Here is a 20,070-nt window from a genome sequence, read left to right as displayed (position 1 = left end):
AGGTGCCCCTTATGTCAGTATGAGTGGAAATGGGGGGACAGAGCTGTGTGTGTGTTCTCTGCCACTCCAGAGCTCAATGTGTCTGTCTGTCTTGCATGGATGGCTGTACTTTCTGTCTCTGTCTCACTCTGCCTGTGCTGTAACTTGCTTTGTGACTGTGCCTGCTCTCTGCGTGTCACTAACCCCCTGCCTATGTGATTGATCTGTGTGGCTGTAGCTCCATGGGCCTGTGGAGGTCTGTCTGTCTGCTCCTGTGTTGAATGTAACTTTCTCTTTGTACATTCTGTGTGTAGTATTTGTGCGACTTTCAGGGTGTGACTATGAGTGGCTTCCAGTGTGCTCATCTGTGGGCGCCTGTGTGCTGTGTCTGTCTGTCTGTCTGTCTGGGTTTGCATCCCTGTGTTGCTCGCTGAGTCTGACGCTGCTCTGCTTTAACTGTTTCACGTCTGGGTCTGTTTCGCGCAGCTGCGCGTCTCTGCGGCTCTGTCTCTGGGTGTTTACTCCTCTCTCTGACTGAGAGGGCACCTGCTGGGGCCAGAGACAAGTCACCAGAAAAAGTGGGGTCAGGATAGGGAGAAGCAGGGGAGAGAGGAGGCAAGAAAGAAAGACAGGACGGTGGTGACGCCTGAGAGCAGGGGAGCAGGGAGTGTGAGCGGGAGCTGGGGGGGGCAGTAGTGGGCGCCACGGCCGGAGCCAGAGCGAGTGATCAATATTCGATTTAGGTTTTAATTCCGGGGCTTTCGGAGCCTGTCAGCCCTGATGTATGAGCTCACACCGGGGCCGCCCAGCCAGCCACCCCACAGATGCCCATGGCCTGGTGGCCTGTCCTGGCCTCAGCTCCCATGTCCCACCAGCTGCCTGCTGATTCTGAAGAGGGGGAGGGGGAGGAGCTGGGTGGGGCTCGGGAGGAGGAGGTCTTATGGGGCAGAGGCAGGGTCTGCACACGCACCTGTTCTCAAGTTCGCCTGAGTTCACACTTGGTCACTCACCTGGTATAGCTGCAGCCTGCTCCTGCCTGCCTGCCTGTACCAGAGGGAGACAGGAAGGAGACCCAGGCCCTGTCCACAGGGACCCTCAGAGGTTCTCCCAGTCTCAGGGACACACTGCTAGAGTCCTATGGCCTGTCTGTTGACACTGGTCACACACTTCCAGGCACACACGTGCCCACACACATATCCCTGGGCTTCCATATACCTGTGCGCACACAAACCCTGATGCATGTGTCCACACACATCCCTGGACTCAAACACATATGTGCAGACACAAACTGACACACACGAGTCCACACGCATGATCCCAGGGCACACAGACACAGGGATAAAGGCCCCACGTTAAGGGAAAGTGTTAGCAACCTGGGGGGACAGTGTTCCTTCAAGAGACAGTTAAGAGGCAGAGACAGACGTAGAAACTCAGAGACAGAGACCAACCTAGATACACAGGCAGGTAAAGAGAGCAACAGAAAAAAAACTCGGAGGAGAGACAGAGACGCAGAGAGCCGGGGAGCTGCAGGGGTGCCAGGCTCTGCAGTGGATAGGGGTCAGCGTGGGAGGGGGGTGGGGAGCTCTCCCTTCTTATCCAGATGCCCCCCAAACCCTGTCTCTCTCTCAGGAAGATGGATCCACCGCCCTGCCTGATGACAATGCTGTCTGCGCAAACTTTAATTAACACTTTGAGTTAATTAGTTCGAGATCATTTAGGAGTAAAATGTTTTTATTAGGGAGGCTGCGAGCCTGTTGATGGATGGGGCGCGATTCGCTCTTCCGCCCGCGGGGACAGCCGTAAACAGAAATCAATCAGGGGGCTCCCAACCCAGCCCCCCCAATGCCAGGCTCCCAACCCCCACCGCCTCCTAGGACCAAGGAGTCCAGGCCCCCAACTTTTTCCTCTCTCAGAACCGAGAGTTCGGGTCCCGAGTCCGCTTCTCTCTCGGACCCCGGTTTCTGGACCCCCTGCAGGCCCTGGAAGGCCTTGCTTGGCTCCTGCGGCGGCCGGAGCCCCCGCTCCCACTCCCTTCCCGGGCTCTCGGGCCCAGGGAGCCGTTGGGGGCTCCGGGGCCGGTGGTCGCACCCGTCCCTCAACTCCCTCCCAGGTGTCTGACTCCGCGTCCCGGAACTTTCTCGGGGTCGGCGCAGCGTCTGTGTCCGGCCGTGTCTCGGTCTCGGCCGTCTCGGGTCGCGCTCCCGCCGCACCCCCCCCCACCCCGCCCCGCTGACGGCTTCATCAGGTGTCCGGGCGGCGGGGACGGGGAGGCCGGGCGCGCAAGGGGGAGGCCAAGGGGCCGAGGGGGGGCGGGAGTTCCGGGGCCGATAAATCTTCATCAGGAGGCGGCGGGGGGGCCATTAGGCGCTAATGGGAAGATGGAGGGGCCTGTCGGCCGCGCGGGCCGGGCCTCATTTGTCCTGCTTCCCGCTCCATTGGCCGCCGCCCCCGCCCCGCCCCGCCCCTCCCCCGCCGCCGCTGCCGCAGCGCCCCATTTCCGCTTCAAACATTTGAAAGGGGTAGGGGTGGGGGTGGGGGTGGGGGTGGGGGTGGGGGTGGGGGTGGCCCCGGAGGTGGGATTGCAGCAGGGAGTTGGGGTGCGGGGGCCGAGGCGGGTTGGGAGGGCGGCCTGGGGCGCGGAGGGGACGGGGTTGGGCGGCGGAGGAGAGTTTGGCCCTAGGGCGGCGCGGGAGAAAGCGGGCGGAGGGGCGGGCCCGGGGGAAAGTGAGTCCAACTCCCGGGAGGGAGAGGCCCTCGGGCTGCGGCTTAGACGGCGCGCGCAGGGGCCGGGAGTGCGGGCGGCGGGGGTGTGGGCTGGAACGCGGCGGGGCGCGGACTGGAATTAGGGCAGGGGGTCGGATCAGCGGCCCCGCCGCCCGGGCGCGGGCCGGGGAGGCGCGGGCGGCGTCCCTCGAGGCCCAGGCGCGGCCCCCGCCCGTCGCCGCTGCCGCCCGCTCCCGGACTCGCGCCCCCGGCGCGTCCACTCTGATTTCTCGGCCCATTTTTCTTCCTCTCCTGTCACTCCGGCGCTCGCCCTCCCGCCGCCGGCGGCCCCGCCGCGCTCGGCTTCCCGCGGGAACCCCCGCCACAGCCGGCCCCGGGGGTGAGCCAGGCTCAGCGCCAGAGCGCCCCCGCTCGCACCCCGCCCTGGCCCCCTCAGCCCCACCAGAACCACGTGTTCCAGGAGTGCGACCCCCCGAAACCCGTCTCTCCGGAAATGCACGATCAGGCAGCGCAGGGGCCCGAGGCTGGGAGCAGCACTGGGGTCTGGTTTAGCACTTCTTGGCCCCCTTCTCGGATTCCGCTAAAGAAGACGTGTAGATGCCCACAAGCCAAGCAAGTGAACCCCCACCCTTCCTCAGAAACTCCCAAGTAGACCAGAGATCCCTAGGATGTGACCTTTACCTTGAGCAGGGTCACCCCAGTCCCAGACACCCCAAGATGAAGATTCTGGGCCCCAGCACCATTGACCTCAAACCTCCAGCCCTAGACACTGACAGAATAAGGGAGATGGGCCTTAACTCAGTCATCCCAAAATAAGTGCCATTAATTCCACAAGTCACTCCCCAAATACGCACCCCAGATTTAGTCGTCCAAGATTAGGCACCTAAACTAGACCTCCCTCCCTGAACCCTATACTGCAGGACCCCAAGATAAATCACCCATGCTCTAATCAAATGAGCCTTCAGCTGCTGTAACCTCAGCATGTGACCCCATTCTCAATACAAACTAGGAAATGGAGCTGAAACTTGGTAACCCCCCAAATCAGACTCAATCTAAACTTAAGACACCCCCAAACTAGACATCCAGCTCCCCAGACTCAGATTCTCCTTTTTTCAAAAAGATTTTATTTATTTATTTTTAGAGAGAGGGGAAGGGAGGGAGAAAGAGAGGGAGAGAAATATCAATGTGTGGTTGCCTCTCACATGCCCCGCACTGGGGGCCTGGCCGGAAACCCAGGCTTGTGCCCTGACTGGGAATCGAACCAGTGTCCCTTTGCTTCCCAGCCTGCACTCAATCCACTGAGCTACACCAGCCAGGGCTTTTTTTTTTTTTTTTTAAGATTTTATTTATTTTAGAGAGAGGGGAAAGGAGGGAGAAAGAGGGAGAGAAATGTGATGTGTCAGAAACAGTGATCAGTTTGGGGACCTGACCCCCAATCCAGGCATGTGCCGGACTGGGAATAGAACCAGCAGCCTCTTGGTCCGCAGGCCGGTGCTCAATCCACTGAGCCACACCAGCCAGGGCTCTTTTTCTTTTTTAATTTAATTTTTTTCCAGACCCAGTTTCCACTAAACCAAGATCAAGAGCCCCCAGCAGGTCACCCTTACATGAGTCTTCTAGGTCTCTCCCATCACCCCCAAATCTTCCATCTGGAACCTCAGCATCAACTGCCCTTAAAATACACATTGGAGCTTCCCCACTCAGTCACCACCCCCCCCCATAAGAGTCACAAAACCCTCAATAAATGACACTGAAGCTTTATGATGTCCCAACTATGCCTCTGGCCCCCAAGCTTCAGTTACCCACACACTAACCATTAGGACCTCATAGGCTGTTACTGCCCCCCTAAAGTGGGCAAATCAAGTGAAGAAGCCCCTAAATCAGGCTTCAGGAGCTGACCCTCAAGATTGGTCATCCTAAGCCAAATTCTAGGAACCCCACAATCAGACTCAAATTCAGAATTTAGGGTGCCTGCCTTAAACACCCCAGTAGTGTATTGATGGTAACCCTCAAAAGTCCATGTTCTAACCCCAGACTTCATTGGACAGGATCTTGGCAGATGTAATGAAGTAAGGATCACAAGATGAGATCACCCTGGATGACGCGGGTGGACCCTAAATCCCATGACGAGTGTGGTTATAAGAGACAGAACAGGAGACACAGAGAAGGCCACCAGAAAGACAGAGGCAGGGACGCTGCAGCCTTCAGAAGCTGGAAGAGCCAAGGAAGGAGCCTCCCCAGAGCCCTAAGAGGAAATGTGGCCCTGCTGTCACCTTGGTTTTGGACTTCTGGCCTCCAGAACTCTGAGAGAATATATTTCTGCTCTTCTAAGCAACCCAGTTTGTTACCAGCCGCAGGAAACCGATACAGCCTCCCAAACCAAGCCTCTGTGTCCCTAGACTCAGGGACTTCCAGAACTTGGGATGTGGACCCCATAGTCAGGCGTCCCAAATTAGCCTCTAATCCTAGACCAAGCTTCTGGATCTTAGTCTAGTTCCCCACCGTCGTAGCGCCAGGGACCCACAGTCACCCCTAAATTTGTTAACTGGGTGTCTGGGCTCAGCCAGCCCCGAAGCATGTTCATGGAGTCACATCACTGTTAAGTGAGCCTAGGGATCTCCCATAGGCTGTAACCTCTAACTTCTTCATGGCCACAGCCTCAGCCGACAGCTAACACTGAGACACCTCACAACGAGGCAGCTAGCTGCCTGGTCTCAGCACCCCTAAAATAAAATAAACACCAGAACCCTGCTAGTTGTTAAATGCTAAACTCAGCATCTTGGCCCCGAGGTGAGTCTACCCCAAACTAGGTATCAGACCCCCAAATTAAACCCTGCCTAATCCAGTCATGTAGGCTCTCCAAGGTCTGAGCCTCCACATCCGTCAGTCACCCCTAACTAGGTATCTGGGTGATTAGCCTCAGACACCTCCATACTAGGCAACAAAACCCCAAACTCTATCACTCCAAACCAGGTACAAGGAACCCCAGCGACAGACACCTCCAACCTTGGCAGCGGGGCTCTGAGGCTTAGTGAGCTGCAAATTGTGTATAGGTATTAGGAACTCTTCATCAGTAACCTCCAAACCAGGCAGTGAGTTCCCCCTCTTTTTATTTTATTTTTTTTAAGGGAGGGAGAAAGAGGGAGAGAAACATCAATGTGTGGTTGCCTCTTGTGCACCCCCTACTGGGGACCTGGCCAGCTACCCAGGCATATGCCCTGACTGGGAATCGAACCAGTGACCATTTCATTCGCAGGCTGGTACTCAATCCACTGAGCCACACCAGCTAGGGCTCCCCCCTTTTAAATGCCCCCCAAACTAGGCTTCTGATAGATACACAAGAATGACACCTCCCCTCCAGTAGACATCTGATGACACAGTCAACCATAGGTGACCTAGGGGGTCACTGCCACCCCAAACTGGCATTTGGACTCCCAGTTGGTCATCCCAACCTTGAGGAGCCCATAGGAGGCACCCCTACACTAGACTTCTGAGTGGCTTGCTTCAGTTTCTGCAAACTAGGGCTCTAGGCCCCCAGCCTCAGAACCTCTGTCTAAACACCAGGTAAGTTGCCTCTAATTTGGCGCTTAGGGCCCCAGCCTTGGCCTGCAAATGAGAATGCAGGCTGCAGTCTCGTTCACCCCTAAGTTAACCTTTGGGTCCCTACCGTCAGTAAAGCCATAGTGAGTCGCTCTCAAAATGGGCATCTGAACTCACAGCCAGTCACCCACAGGCTCGGCATCAGCCTCCCAGTCTCAGGTACCCCCAAACCAGGGTGGGGGACACCCAGGCTCAGTGCCCCCCAAACTAGTAATCATCAGGACTCCAAAACAAACATATGGGCTGCCAAACGTGGTCACCACTGAACCCCAAACAGTCATGCTCAACCAGATAGCTGAGTCCCCAGGCTCACACCCCCCAGCTTGACAGGTCCCTTCCACTCTCGGCATGAATAGCCTTCCAGCCCCCACATGAGTCCACATGGCTGCAGAGCTGAGGCCTAGCTTCGGACTCCCCAAATCAGGAACGTGGGCTCGCAAACACCCAGAATTTGGCAGGAGGGGCTTGAGTCACTCCAAATTCATTATCTGAAATCCAGCCCATCTCCCCAGAGTAGGTGTGTGGGTCCCCAGTTTTTGGTATCTGAAACAGTGCACCTCTGCCAATTTGACCATTTGCCCCGGAACTAGATTTTGAGTCTTGGGATCCCGTTGGGTCTGATAAAGGCAGCTGAGCCCCGCAGTGCGGGCCCAGAAAGACCCCCCAGCTCAGTGGTTGTACCCCAACTTCAGAGAGCCCCCAGCTTGGCATTCAGTCCCTGGCCTGAATCCTCCCCACACTGGGCATCCCCACCCCAGTGTCCCTCACCCACACTCACATGTGGAGACGCCCAGCCTCAAAAGTCATGGGGCTTCGGGTCATAGGCAACCCCTCACTCCTCAGGTTCCAAATGCCCAGCCTTCCAGCTTCGGTAACCCCCAACAGGGCTCCCCACCCCAGGCCACACTTGCTCAGCAGTCCACATTCATCCAGGGACAGCATAGCTGGGTGCAGAGACCCTCTGACTCAGTCACCCCAGGAACCCTCAGGGGTCAGCTCCCTCAGGCACAGCTGCATTTGGAAGGCACCGGCTTCCGGGCTCTGTATGCAAACTAGGGAACTGCAATGACAGTTCCCACCAGCTCAAACTGGAGAGGTGATCCTTGGTCTCACAGCCACCAGGTGCACAGCCACACCCTGCAGTCCTGTGACCTGCAGGGGTCACACCCCAGCTAGACCGCTGGCCACCATGCTGCCAGAAACTACGAAGTCAGATTCTTGGCCTCATGCCCCAGACTAGACCCTGGGCCCTAAGCTCAGCCCTGTGAAGCCAGGCCCCTGCACCCCCAGTCACACCACCCTGACAGAGAACCGGACCCTTGGGATGAAAACCTACGCGGTCTCCACAACATCATGTGCCGTCTCACACTGAGCATTGGACCCCCAGTTGCGCCTCCCCAAACTAAACAACCAAGCCAGACTGTTACCCCAAAGCAGACTACCAGGACCCCAGTCTCTGAGACCCTCAACGATGTACCCTTAGTCTCTGTCACCCCAGGAGACAGGCCAGTCCCCCATCTCAATTCCTTCAAATCCACCAGAATCCCCAATCTTTGTTACCCTCACTCCCAAATAGATCATGAGAACCCCAACTCTATCATCCCAAGCTAGAGGACTTGCCCCACAGTTTCTGAATCCAAACCAAATGATTGTTCGAACAAATTGGCCCTGGACTCGGAGACAAGCAGTCAGTGGCACCTGGAACTGGGAGACTGTATCCCCACTTCTGTCACCCCAAGCAGGGCCTTGGACATCTAGTCTCAGCACCTGAGTCTCGTGTCTGTCTTGTCAAATGGGACCAAAGGGTCCCAGTCATTGTCACTCAAATAGAAAACCTCACACCATCTGGACAACCAGACCTGCAGCCTGTCACTCCGAACACAACGAAGGCTGGGGAGACTCTGCCAGGTCACACTTGGCAACCAGAGCTCAAACTCTGACACGTAGGCATGCTGAGCACCCAAGCACCCCCCACTCCTGGCTGCACAGCCTGAGCTTCAGTCCCAACCTGTCTGTCACCCCCAGGATGTTCTGGGGTGCCAGCCTCTGTCCCACCAAACTAGACAACCGGGCCTTTATCTCCTTGCCACCCCCAACACACTCTGAGATCTCAGTCATTTTCCTGGAAAACTAGACGACCAGACCCACATTCTCTGACACCCCAAATAAATCTTGGGGTCTTGGCCTCTCTCCCCTCATAGTAGGCAACAAGACCTCCAGAGTCCATCGGCCCGAATGGTTCCTGGGGCCCCAGATTCTTCCCCATAAGAAGATACAACCAAACTCTCAGTCCCTGTCACCCCAAATATGCCCAGCACCCAGCTGCTGTCCCGTAATACTAGACATCACACCCCCAGACTGTGCTTTCCCAAACAAGACAAGGGTACCTCTAGGCTCTGTCACTTCACATCGAGCAACTTATGCATAATGTGTCACCTCAAACTCGAGACCTGGACCCACTGTGTCTCCCAGTCCCACTCCTTCCAAACCAGGCAAGTAAACAACTCCCATTCGAAGTCCCCTGAAACCAGTCCCGGGAACCCCGGTCACTTCATCCCAAACTGGACAACTGGTCCCTAATCTTTGTTATCGCAAATTAGACAACTAAGGTCCTGGTCTCTGTCACCCCAGACTCAACTTCCTAGTCTCTGTCATCCCAAGCCATGTCCTAGGACCCCAGAACCCCTCATCTATGCCACCCCAATCTAGACAAATACCCCCCACACATGATGTCAAAAATCAGACATCTGGACACCCAGATCCTGGCACTCCACACTAGACAAAGACACCCCTCAGTCTTCTGCTTCCAGGCCAAACAACAGGACCCAGTCAGTGTGTCACCCCAACCGGGAAACAGACCTGTGATGTCTGTTGCCTCAGCCTGGCCCAGGGGCCACCCAGTGACTTTCATCCCAAACCAGAGCCCTGAACCCCAGTGTCACTCATCAGCTTGAATGAGATAACCAGTCCCTTGGTCTCTATAGCCCCAAGCAAGACAACTGGCCTCCTGTCTCCAGCACCCAAAATGAGATAACCAGGCCGCTACTCCATAGACTCGGCCAGACACCCGATTTCTCCCTCCCTCTCCCTCCCTCCCTCCCTCCCTCCCTCCCTCCCTCCTTCCTTCCTTCCTTCCTTCCTTCCTTCCTTCCTTCCTTCCTTCCTTCCTTCCATTCTTTCTTTCTTCTCTCTCTCACTGATTTAGAGCACAGGTGTTCAGCCCACAGCCCACAGGCCACATGCACCCCGGGGTGGATGTGAATGCAGCCCAACACACAATCGTGAATTTACTTAAGACATTATGAGATTTTTCTGTGATTAGGTGTCACAATGTATTTAATGTGCGGCCCAAGACAACTGTTCTTCCAGTGTCTGTCCCACAAAACTAGACAACCAGATGCCAAAGAGACACAGAGATGCCAAAAGTTTGGGCAGCCCCGACTGGAGGGTACAGCAGGGTATGCACAGGTTATATGCACACACTCAGCTATTTTTTAAAAGATTTTATTTATTTGTTTAGAGAGCGAAAGGGAGGGAGACAGAGAGGAAGAGAAACATCAGTGTGTGGTTGTCTCTCAGGTGTCCCCCACTGGGGACCTGGCCCACAACCCAGGCCTGTGCCCTGGCTGGGAATGGAACTAGCGACCTGTTGGTTCACAGGCTCGATCCACTGGGCCGCAGCAGCCGGGGCCAAGCCCCAGTTTCTGTTACACTACTTCAAACTAGTAATTGAATGCTCAGCCTGGCATCTCAAACCATAAAATTTTGGTGTCTCACCCAGCAACCAGACTACCATTCTGTCACCCCAAAAGAGACTAGACTCCAATTCTGATACCCCTAGAGAAGTTCCAGAAATACCAGTCTTGGTCACCCAAAACTAGACAATCAACCCCCCACTCTGTCACCCCAACTTAGACCTTACAATCCCAGCCCCCATCACCCCAACCTTGACAAAGAGTCCCTAATCTGCCACTTAAGCTTTGAGAACTAGACCCACTGTGTTTTTAGACCAAACTAGACACACAGATATTCCCCAGACTCGACAACACGATCCCCCTGTCACTGTCACTTCACTCTAGGCAGTGATACCCCCCAGTCTCCGTTGTCCCAAGTTATACAACAGGACCCCAGGCTCTGTCCCCACTAACAGCGTTAGTGTCTCAGGAAACAACCAGACCCCAATCAGGTTGCCAAGGGGACGCCTTTCCATACCATTCCAGACTAGGGCCCCCGACTCCACACGTGCCACCTAGATGCTCAGGCCTCAAGAATCCCCCTTCTCTGTCACCTCAAGCTAGATAAATGACCTCTGGTTTGTCATCTCAAAGATGCTACTAGGTTCCCAATTTCTTTATTTAAAAAAAATATATTTTATTTATTTTTAGAGAGAGGGGAAGGGAGGGAGAAAGAGAGGGAGAGAAACATCAAAAAATTAAAAAAAAAAAAAAAAAAAAAAAAAAAAAAAAAAAAAAGCCCTGGCTGGCGTGGCTCAGTGGATTGAGTGCTGGCCTGTGGACCAGGGGGTCACTGGTTCGATTCCCAGTTGGGGCGCATGCCTGGGTTGTGAGCTAGGTCCCCAGTGGGGGGCGTGTGAGGGGCAACCACACACTGGTATTTCCTTCCCTCTCTTTCTCCTTCCCTTCCTCTCTAAAAATAAATAAATTAAAAAGAAAAGAAACATTAATGTTTGGTTGACTCTTGTGCGCCCCTACTGAGGACCTGGCTTGCAACCCAGACATGTGCCCTGATTGGGAATCGAATTGGCGAGCCTTTGGTTCGCAGGCCAGCACTCCATCCACCGAGCCACACCAGCCAGGGAGATTCCCAATTTCTATTACCCTGAACCAGAAACTGGATACTTAGCCCAAACAAGACAACCAGATGCCCAGTCTGACACCCAAAATGAGGCACAGGCACTCCCTGGTTCTGCCACTCCACACCGGACAACTGGACCCCTTGTCCCTGTCACCCCAAACCTGGCCCACAGGCTCTTTAATCATGAAGCTGATAACCAGATCCCTAATCTGTCACTCCCAGTCAGACAACTGGAGTCCCCAGCCTCAGTCACCAAAATTGAGAACAAGACTTTTGGTTTCTGTCTCTTTGATGAGACACCAAGCCCCCGGTTTCTGTTACCCTCAACATCTTGCAGGCAGGGACAGGCGGGAACATGGACCCTGAGTCCTGACAATCCTGTATGGAATCTTCTGGTCTCGGCATCTCAATAGCTCAACATCAGAGTTAGGGACCTGCACTCAGCCACCCCAACAAGGCACTAGATCACATTCACTGCAGGCCCAGCAGCCTAAACTGGATGCGGTGACAACCCGCCCTGTGGGTGTGAAGACTCAGTCTCCCCAGAGAAGCACTGCACTGGTACCTGGACCAACAAAATGCTCTCTGCTGCCCCCAAATTGGGCTTGGGACACTGCTCTCCAAGTAACCCAGGTCCCTGACTTGGTCCTCAGGCATCCCAGGTCTCATCTCCCAGGACAAACTGCCTCCCTCCTCAGAGGTGTGGAGGAAGCACGTTCTCTCCCTCTGGTGGCTGCTACTGGAAGCGCATACCTGGCCACTGTCCAGGACCAGTGCGTGCCAGGGCGCCTGGTGTTTGCATGTTGCCATCTTGCTGGAAGCCTGAAACCTGGGGGTCATCCTTGCCTGCTCCCTCCCACTCAAGTCAGTCACCAAGTCCCAAGCCTCTTCCTCCTGAGTCCACCTTCTGTGTCTGTCCCCTCCTTTCCATATCCCTGCCTCATCTTCCCTAGTGTGGCTCATCCTCCCTGGTCTCACTCCCTCTAGCCCATCCTCACACCACCCCAAAGGGATATTTTTATCGTTCATACTTGACCCTGTCCCTCCCCTGCCCAAAACCCTCCCATTGTCCCATGTGACCTTAAGCTAAAATTCAAAGACCTTACTGTGGCTTGCTGGGCTTGTGACCTGGCCCCCAACAGCCTCCCACCATCATCTCCTAAGGCTGCTCCCTCGCTTCTAAACACACCCGTCATTGAGCAGGTCCAACCTCAGCGCCTTTGCACTCACTGGTCTTTCTGTCTGGAATACTCTTCCTCCAGACCTCCAGGGGGCAGTCTCCTCCTCACTGCCCCGCAAGGCCCTGCCTCACTGCTCTAAGTGAGCCCTGCCTTTCCTCAGCTACTCTCTAGCCTCGCCCAAACTCATTTTACTGGCTTCAGAGCATTTATGACTGTCTTGAGAGTTTCCTGTTGCTGGTTGTTCAGCTCGTGGGTTGAGGCTTTCCCACTGAACGTGAGGTCTGCGCCCACCCTGATGTTTCCTCAGCATCTTAGCCAGTGTGTCCAGTAGGAACACAGTACGAGCCACAAATGTAACTTTACATTCGATACTTAGTCAATTGTAAGAAGTAAATTACAAAAGAGAAAGCAATTTAAACCATTTTACCTAACATATTTTCCTTCCATTGCATAACCAATATCAAAAGGGGGAAAAGGTACAGGGAATAAGTAGTATAAATGGAAGGTAGAAAATAGACAAGGGGAGGTTAAGAATAGTGTAAGAATGGAGAAGCCAAAGAACTTATATGTATGACTCAGGACATGAAGTAAGGTGGGAAATGCGGGTGGGAGGCAGGTGCAGAGTGGAGGGGAATAAAGGGAAGGAAATGGGGCAACTGTAATAGCATAATCAATAAAATATATTAAAAATTATCGAGACATTTTTAAAAGGGAAGGGAGGGAAACATCAACATGTGGTTGCCTCTCGTGCGCCCCCTACTGGGGACCTGGCCTACAACCCAGGCCTGTGCTCTGAATGGGAATCAAACCAGGGACCCTTTGGTTCACAGGCTGGTGCTCAATCCACTGAGCCACATCAGCCAGGGTTATTAAGACATTTTACACCCTTGTCCTACTACATCTTTGAAATTTGTGTTTTATTCTCACAACATGCCTCAGTTTGGACCAGCCAAGTGCTCAGTACCACATGTGGCTGCTGGCCACCACATGTGACAGGATTCCAAAATGACACTAGGTATTCAGCGTACACTTGATAAACATTTGCTGAATGATGAACTGTGAGGGTTTTTTTTTTAATGTTTTCATTTTAGAGAGAGAGGGAAACATCAATGTGAGAGAGAAACATTGACCAACCACCTTCCATACACCCCGACTGGCGGTCAAACCTGCAACCTGTATGTGCTCTGACCAGGAATCAAACCCCCAACCTTTTGGTGTACGGACATTTTATTTGAGCCACCTGGCCAGGTTGGAGGCCATGCCTCTGCTTAGGACACTCCCCCTGCAGCTCTTCCTGTGGCTCAGAGCTCACAGAAATGTCACCTCCTCAGAGAGCCCTCCCAGATTGGCCCCATCTGAAGCAGCCTTCAGGCTGTCCATCACCTCACTGTTTCTCTTTTGTCAGCGTTTCTGCATGGCAGTCTTCACATTCCTGTGAAAAGCAATTCGTGTCTCTTTCGCTCAGAGTAAAACCAAAGCTCACACTGAAGCCTGCAAGTCTCCCACCTTCCCCGGCTGGTCAGCTCTGGCCACAGCGGCCTTGTTGCCACTCCTCAGACTTCCCGGCACACTCTCACCTCTGGGCCTTTGCACCCACTCGCTGCTCCCTCTGCCCGGAACATTCTTCCTCCCAAGGATCTGAAGCTGTTTCCTCACTCAGTTTAGGTTTTCACTCACCGTCACCTCAGGGAGGCCTTTTTAAAACCCTAACTCATCTCCAGAAATTTCTCTACGCAGTTAACACGGGACTGCTGCCCCGAGAGAGGCCTGCTGGCATAGCCGGCCCGTGGCTGGCATCGGGAACTTAGACTCTAGGACAGTTTCCCCCCGTTCCCTGACAAGAGTGGCTCTTGTGGCTGAACTGTTTGTGCAAATGGCATTGTTTATGTGGGACACCTGCTTTCCTCCTGGGCGTCTGGAATTTGGTCCACGTCAGACAGAGGGTGCTACTGTGGCCAGTACTCAATCCACTAAGCCACACCAGCCGGGGCGCTTTGTCTCCTTCCACGATAAATCGCGGCTGTGAGTCCAGCTGTATACCGAGGCCTCCCAGCAAACCATCAAACACAGGGGTGGTCTGGGGTCCCTGGCATGGTCTCCCTTCCCAACTCTCTTCTCCTTGGCACGTACTAGCATTGGCCATGCTGTCACAGTTCAGTTAGTTCTCTTGCTCACTGTCTTCCCCCCACCGCAAGCCCCCTTCTGTCTCTACCTCTGCAGTATCTCTGCACCCTGCCACGCAGACCCACAGAAGATCCTGGGAGAGTAAGTGCTGAATGACGACTACAACGGCTTTATTTCCAAAGCTGGTTCCCAGGGCTTGTGATGGGAAGGGGGCCTTTGGCTGGAGCAGCAGAGCTGTGCAGAACAGGGGTGAAGAGGGATGGGGCAGCTGGCGAGGGAGGCTGGCAGATGCCTCACACTGGCTCCATCTGCAGCTCTTCACCGTCCACAGCCTCAATCTGGTGGAAGGCAGCGTGGGAGCCAATGACCACGAGGGTGGCTCCTGCAGGAAAATGGACAGTTCGGGGCCTTGCTCCCTCACCTGGCCCCCCAAACCACCCCCTGCCCCCGCTACCCAGACCCTGTACTCACCCAGGACCCAGAAGACAGCTGAGCCTGCACCAGCCAGCCAGAAGAAGGGAAAGGAGATGCCCCCAGCCAGAGCATACTGATGGGCGGGGCTCATCTCTCGGCCTGGGGAGGGGGGGGGGGTGGTTGATGGCATTGGGGAAGCTGTTCAGACACACGTGCCCTCTCCCAAGTAACCCCGATGCCCCTTGACAGTCTGGGGTCACAAACCTCGGGAGCCTCAGAATCACCCAAACTCCTTATGCCAAAGCCCTCCAAGTCCAGGCCCCACCATTTCTACAATGTCTCCGCTGTCAGCCAGAATACAGCACACCCTGCTTTCAACCCCACTTCCTCCAGGAAGCTCCCAGCCCCTCTCTCCACAAGATTAGGGCTCTCCTGCCATAACCTGCTCTCAAGTAGACCCAGGAGTCCCAAACTGGGGGCCTCGGAGGCAAGTCTGACCTGCAATTGTGTTTTTTGAGTCTGTACAACATTCCCCAAGAATTTGACTCGGGGCTGACAGAGAAATTGAATGATTTCACGTAACAATACAGATTTCTGGTTTCTCATGGCAGACAGGAAGAACAGGTGTGCAGGCCCCGGGGCGGCAGTGGCTGAAACCAGGTGGTGGCTGCGCTCCAGGTGCTCCCTCCAAGCCCTGCACTTGCCCGCCACAGCTCACCACCAGCCCACCTCTGTCATGTACACAACCTGCAGGCCTCAGGGCTTCCTGCTTATCTGACCCCAACTCCTCCCTGTCCCCACTCCAAACCTTGGACACTCCCTGGGTGGGGACTCAGGTCTCTCTTTCTTCCCAATAGTGCTTGGTGCTAGCCTGGGCATACAGGAGCCACAGGCCTCAGTTTCCCTCTCTGAGAAGTCCCGAGATCCTTCTGACCCTGCCCCAGGGAGCGGGACAGGGATGGGGACAGATCTAAGACAGTGTGAGGTCGCCACCTGGTGTCCAGTATGGGTGTCTGCAGCTGATGCTTTCTGCTGAGGTTAGGGAGTGAGGAGTGGAGTGGGTTTAATGGACAGGAGCTAGGTGGAGAGTGGGTTCTGGGGTTATTTCATTCTCAGTTTGGAGAATAAAAATTTGGGCGGCTGAGACTGGGTGAGGAGCATCTGGTGCATCTGAGATTTTAAGAGATAGGGTTTGAGGGATCTGGTGTAGATCTAGGTTTGGTTACTCTTGGGCTTGGGGGTCTAAGGCTTTTGTTCCAAGAGACCAGGATTTGAGGGTGCAGGAATCCATCTGCGCAGGGGATTTCTCACCAAAGAGCACAAACTTGGACTGCAACGTGCGCAGATAGAGGATGTAACAGGCGCCAAAGAAGACAGCAATGGCCACCAGCAGCATGGGAGATGTCACCCTGGAGGAGGGCAGGGAGGCATGGTCAGGCAGCTGGGGGGCTAGCCCAACCAGGGGGACCCTGACCTTCTACATCGTTGGTTGGCAGGCCAGGCAAGTTGAAGTCACATTTGGTCACACTGGCCAGGCTGATGGGAAGGTAGGGACTAGACCTTTGGTGAAAGAGAGGCAAAGCTATCCCATGGGGATGGGACCTGGCCAGTGAGAGGCGGGCCAGCCGCTGAGGGCAGGTCAGGGCAGACCAGGACGACCTGGCGCGGGCGGGTGGAGGCACTCACACACAGTACAGGATGAGGCCCAGGAACACGAACACATAGTTGCTCTGGTAGTACTCCACGTTTCGTACGAGGCGCTGGCAAAGCTCGCCCACGTTGCGGGGCCGCGAGAAGCGCCGCTGGTCCACGAAGGTGCCCCAGGGACGGATGGTTGCGCGGCGCCGCTCCAGCCACTCACGGCCCGCGCCGGATGGGATCAGTTTCGGCAGCAGAGTCCTGGTGGGCGGCGGGTCCAGGTCAGAGTAGACAGGGATGGAGGTCGGACCCCCACTCAGAGGAGGCTGCGGGGGGCCAGACTCCGGGTTTCTTGGGCGGGGTGGGTAAGGGTGCTAGACTCCAGGTCCCAGGGGAGACGGGGCTAAGAGCCAGACTCCAGGGTCCTGGAAAAGGAGACAAGAGGCCGAGACTCTAGTGTTTGGGGGCTGGGGCGGGGGATGCTGGATTCCTGAGACCCGAGAGAGGAGGGACAGAGGGACAGGGCTCCTGGGTCTCGGTCAGGGGGGTTACAGCCAGCCTGCTCACGTGGCGCTCAGCCCTTCCGCCCCGGCATCCTCCTGCTGGTCCTTCTCGGCTGCCATGGCTGCGTCGTGAGGGGTAGAACCGCTGTTACGAGGCCTGGGTCCTGCAGACCCCGTCTACCCCTCCGGAGCGGGGCCCCACCCAGCCGAGCCTACGTGGCGCCGTTCGGAGGCTGCTGAGGACGGGAGTTCTGCCGCTGAGCATTGTGGGAGTTGTAGTTCTGACGATGTCGGGGAGGGTGGACTCCATGATGGTGGTCCTGTTCGCAAAACAGCTTGGGAAATGTCGTGTAAAGTGACGACGAGCGCCTCTGGGCATTGTGGGAGTTGTAGTTCCAGAAGCCAGGAGTGTGGCGTGGGGAAGGTTGATTGTCACGAGTCGCCGTTAAGGGAGCAGGTGTTGTGTACTGTCCAGCAGGTGGAGGGTACAGTAGGAACCGTGTAGACCTGTGTTCTGATTGTAGAGGGCAGGGGACACATACGGAGGTTTCATAAAACTGATTCAGCAGATCTGGGATGCGGCCCATTCATCTACGTGTTTAACAAGTTCTTAGGTGCTGCTGATGCTACTGGTGCATGGCCTACGTTTTGAATAACGAGACTGGAGAGAATTCACGGGAATCTATTCCTTCCATCCTCAAGAGGTGGAGACTAGTGAGACGGCCATGGTTGCTAGAAGAGGTATCTGAGGTGGGGAACAAAACCCCCCACAACCCTGGGCTCCCACTAATGAATGGGTTAGGAGTAGGACTAGGATCCTAGGGACACCTCACTCCCCACTCTGCTCCCTGTGGATAGGGAGAAGGGACATTGGGAAAGGGAAAGGGTTGAGGGTTGAGAATTTTTTATTTATTCTTAGACAGAGGGGAAGGGAGGGATAAAGAGAGAAAAACATCAATGTGTGGTCACCTCTTATGCGCCCCCTACTGGGGACCTGGCCCACAGCCCAGGCATGTGCCTTGACTGGGAATCAAGACTGCGACTGTTTGGTTTGAAGGCCAGCGCTCAATCCACTGAGCCACACCAGCATTGAGAATTTTTTAAAGAGGGCGTTGTAACCAAAAGGACTGGGATTTTGAAGTGAGAAGTGAAAATCCAGCCTGTGTTGACCTCGTCACCACACTGAACCTTAGCGCCTTCGTCTGGACAGTGGGGGACCTGATAGAACCACACTCAGGGGCTTATGGTGACTCAGTTACACAGTCCATGTAAAGTGCTTGAGTCTTGATACTTTATAACTGCCTAATAAATGGCCAACTATTGGATGTTATTGCTACTATAGTATTGAGATGGGATAGAAAGAAGCTAGGAAAATTCCTGGGCAAGTGGAATGGGGAAAGTGAGACAAGAAAATTAAACAAGGCCAAACAGTATGAACAATTTACAGCCAGCTGGTGAATTGCAAGGCTATCTCCCCTTACGAAGGACACTTGAGAGCCAATGGTTTATACCTCTTCTCCCTAACCAGAGAACACATAGCCTCCTTGACTATAAACCACAGGTGTGGGGGCGGAGAGAGAAGAAGGCTAAGGCAAACGGAGAGATAACGCCTGAACAAGGGGAGCCCCGTCCCCTTACTTCCAAAAGAAACAGCAGCCTGTGCTCACCCTAGGAATATCCCCCTCCCAAATTCCCATGTTTCCCCTATATAAACTTGCTTCTGAAAGCTCAGGGTGAGGTGGATGTTTGGATTTTTACCCACCACCTTCTCAGATGGCTGGCCTCTGATATTAAAAAAAGCACAATTATAATCCAATCCCTGTGGTTTCAGTATCATGAATGTTATGATTATTTCTAGAGTTCAGCCTACTCAGATTTAACAGTAGCGTATCAAGAAGGGCTGCTGGCCCCCTGGATGTCCCAAAGAGTGTCTGAGACCTGGGCCTTTCTTTTCTCAGTTCCGACAAGTGTATTTCTCTGTCTTTGCCCATACCCCGCCTCCCAGTGAGTTGTGGGAAAACCACACAGAACAGCTTCAAGAATGTGTACTGAAGTCACAGGAAGCCTGGCTTCCCTTCAATGAACTGAGGGCCTGACTTTTCAAGGCTGGGTGGGGCTGAAGGAGAATTCCCATGTGGGATATCCAGGTAGCTCTTAACCCCAACTGTTGTCTTCCGTGGTCCACGTCCCTTTCGTGCTTGAGCCAGTCAGCCAGGGAATATGATACAACTTTTCAACATGACTTATCTGTCATGGGTTCGGGATGATCTGGGGAGGCAGGAAGCGAGATTGTACCCAGAAGGGCCTCTGTCCCTGCTGTCACCCAGGGGGAGCTGGGAGGAGGCTGCCAGAGGGCCCTCCCAGGAAGTGGGGGATACAACTCTGCCAAAGGGGCTAGTGGAGCCATAGGCAGGGAGGCCCCCCGAGGGGGTTCCTAAACTGAAGCTGAATGAGCCACACTTTGAAGGTCAGTTGGCTCCTCACTGTTTATCAGTTCCAGGCTTTTAGTAGAATCTTGTTCAGGTTTCCTACTTGGCTTCAGGAAATCAAAGGAGGATGGTGAGCATCAGTGGGGGAATACCCCCGGAGTTCCAAGTGCTGGGAGCAGGGTCACCAGGGAAAGAGCCCCCAGGAGGAAGATAAATATTGGGGAGCAGAGAGTTGGGGGCAGAGGCCCAGCAGCTGCCTCCTCTCGTGGCCATCCTTGGGAAATTTGTTTGACTTCTATTGTGTGAGCTGTTGGGTTTCCTGACAGGAACTCACTCAATTGGAGCAATTTTACTCTACAGCCCACCAGTACTTGTTCTGAGCAGAGGACATAACGGGCAAAGGCCTGGAGGAACAGAACAGCATGGGCCATGGACAGCAGAGTCCACAGGCAAGGACACTGTTGGAGGGGCCCCCTGAGCAGGGGATGGGGGAAAACTTTGAATCTGGGGTTTAGGGAGATTTGTCCCAGGTATTGTGGGAGATGGGGCCCTAAGGCAGAGAGAGGTATTGTGACAGATGGGAGGATCCTCGAGACAAGGGGATAGTGGGAGATTGGGTCCTTGAGAGAGGGGGCCTATCCTATGGCAGGTGGGCCTTGAATT

At 54.7% G+C, this 20,070-nt stretch overlaps 1 protein-coding gene across 1 annotated transcript; it reads right to left on the bottom strand.

Annotated features, from left to right (window-relative positions):
- Window positions 1–14,569: 14,569 nt before the first annotated feature.
- On the bottom strand, window positions 14,570–17,212 carry RABAC1 (Rab acceptor 1). Its single transcript, XM_024577498.3, has 5 exons — window positions 17,043–17,212; window positions 16,524–16,736; window positions 16,149–16,246; window positions 14,895–14,996; window positions 14,570–14,805 (listed from the first exon to the last, which is right to left on the bottom strand). Exons 1-5 carry the CDS (start codon window positions 17,096–17,098, stop codon window positions 14,717–14,719), a joined length of 558 nt encoding a protein of 185 aa, XP_024433266.1. The 5' UTR covers window positions 17,099–17,212; the 3' UTR covers window positions 14,570–14,716.
- Window positions 17,213–20,070: the final 2,858 nt, after the last annotated feature.

The sequence above is a fragment of the Desmodus rotundus genome, chromosome 12, assembly GCF_022682495.2.
Source record: "Desmodus rotundus isolate HL8 chromosome 12, HLdesRot8A.1, whole genome shotgun sequence".
In the NCBI taxonomy this organism is placed as follows: domain Eukaryota; kingdom Metazoa; phylum Chordata; class Mammalia; order Chiroptera; family Phyllostomidae; genus Desmodus; species Desmodus rotundus.
Note: the sequence above shows the minus strand (reverse complement) of the source record. Positions and strands in the feature narration are given on the sequence as shown.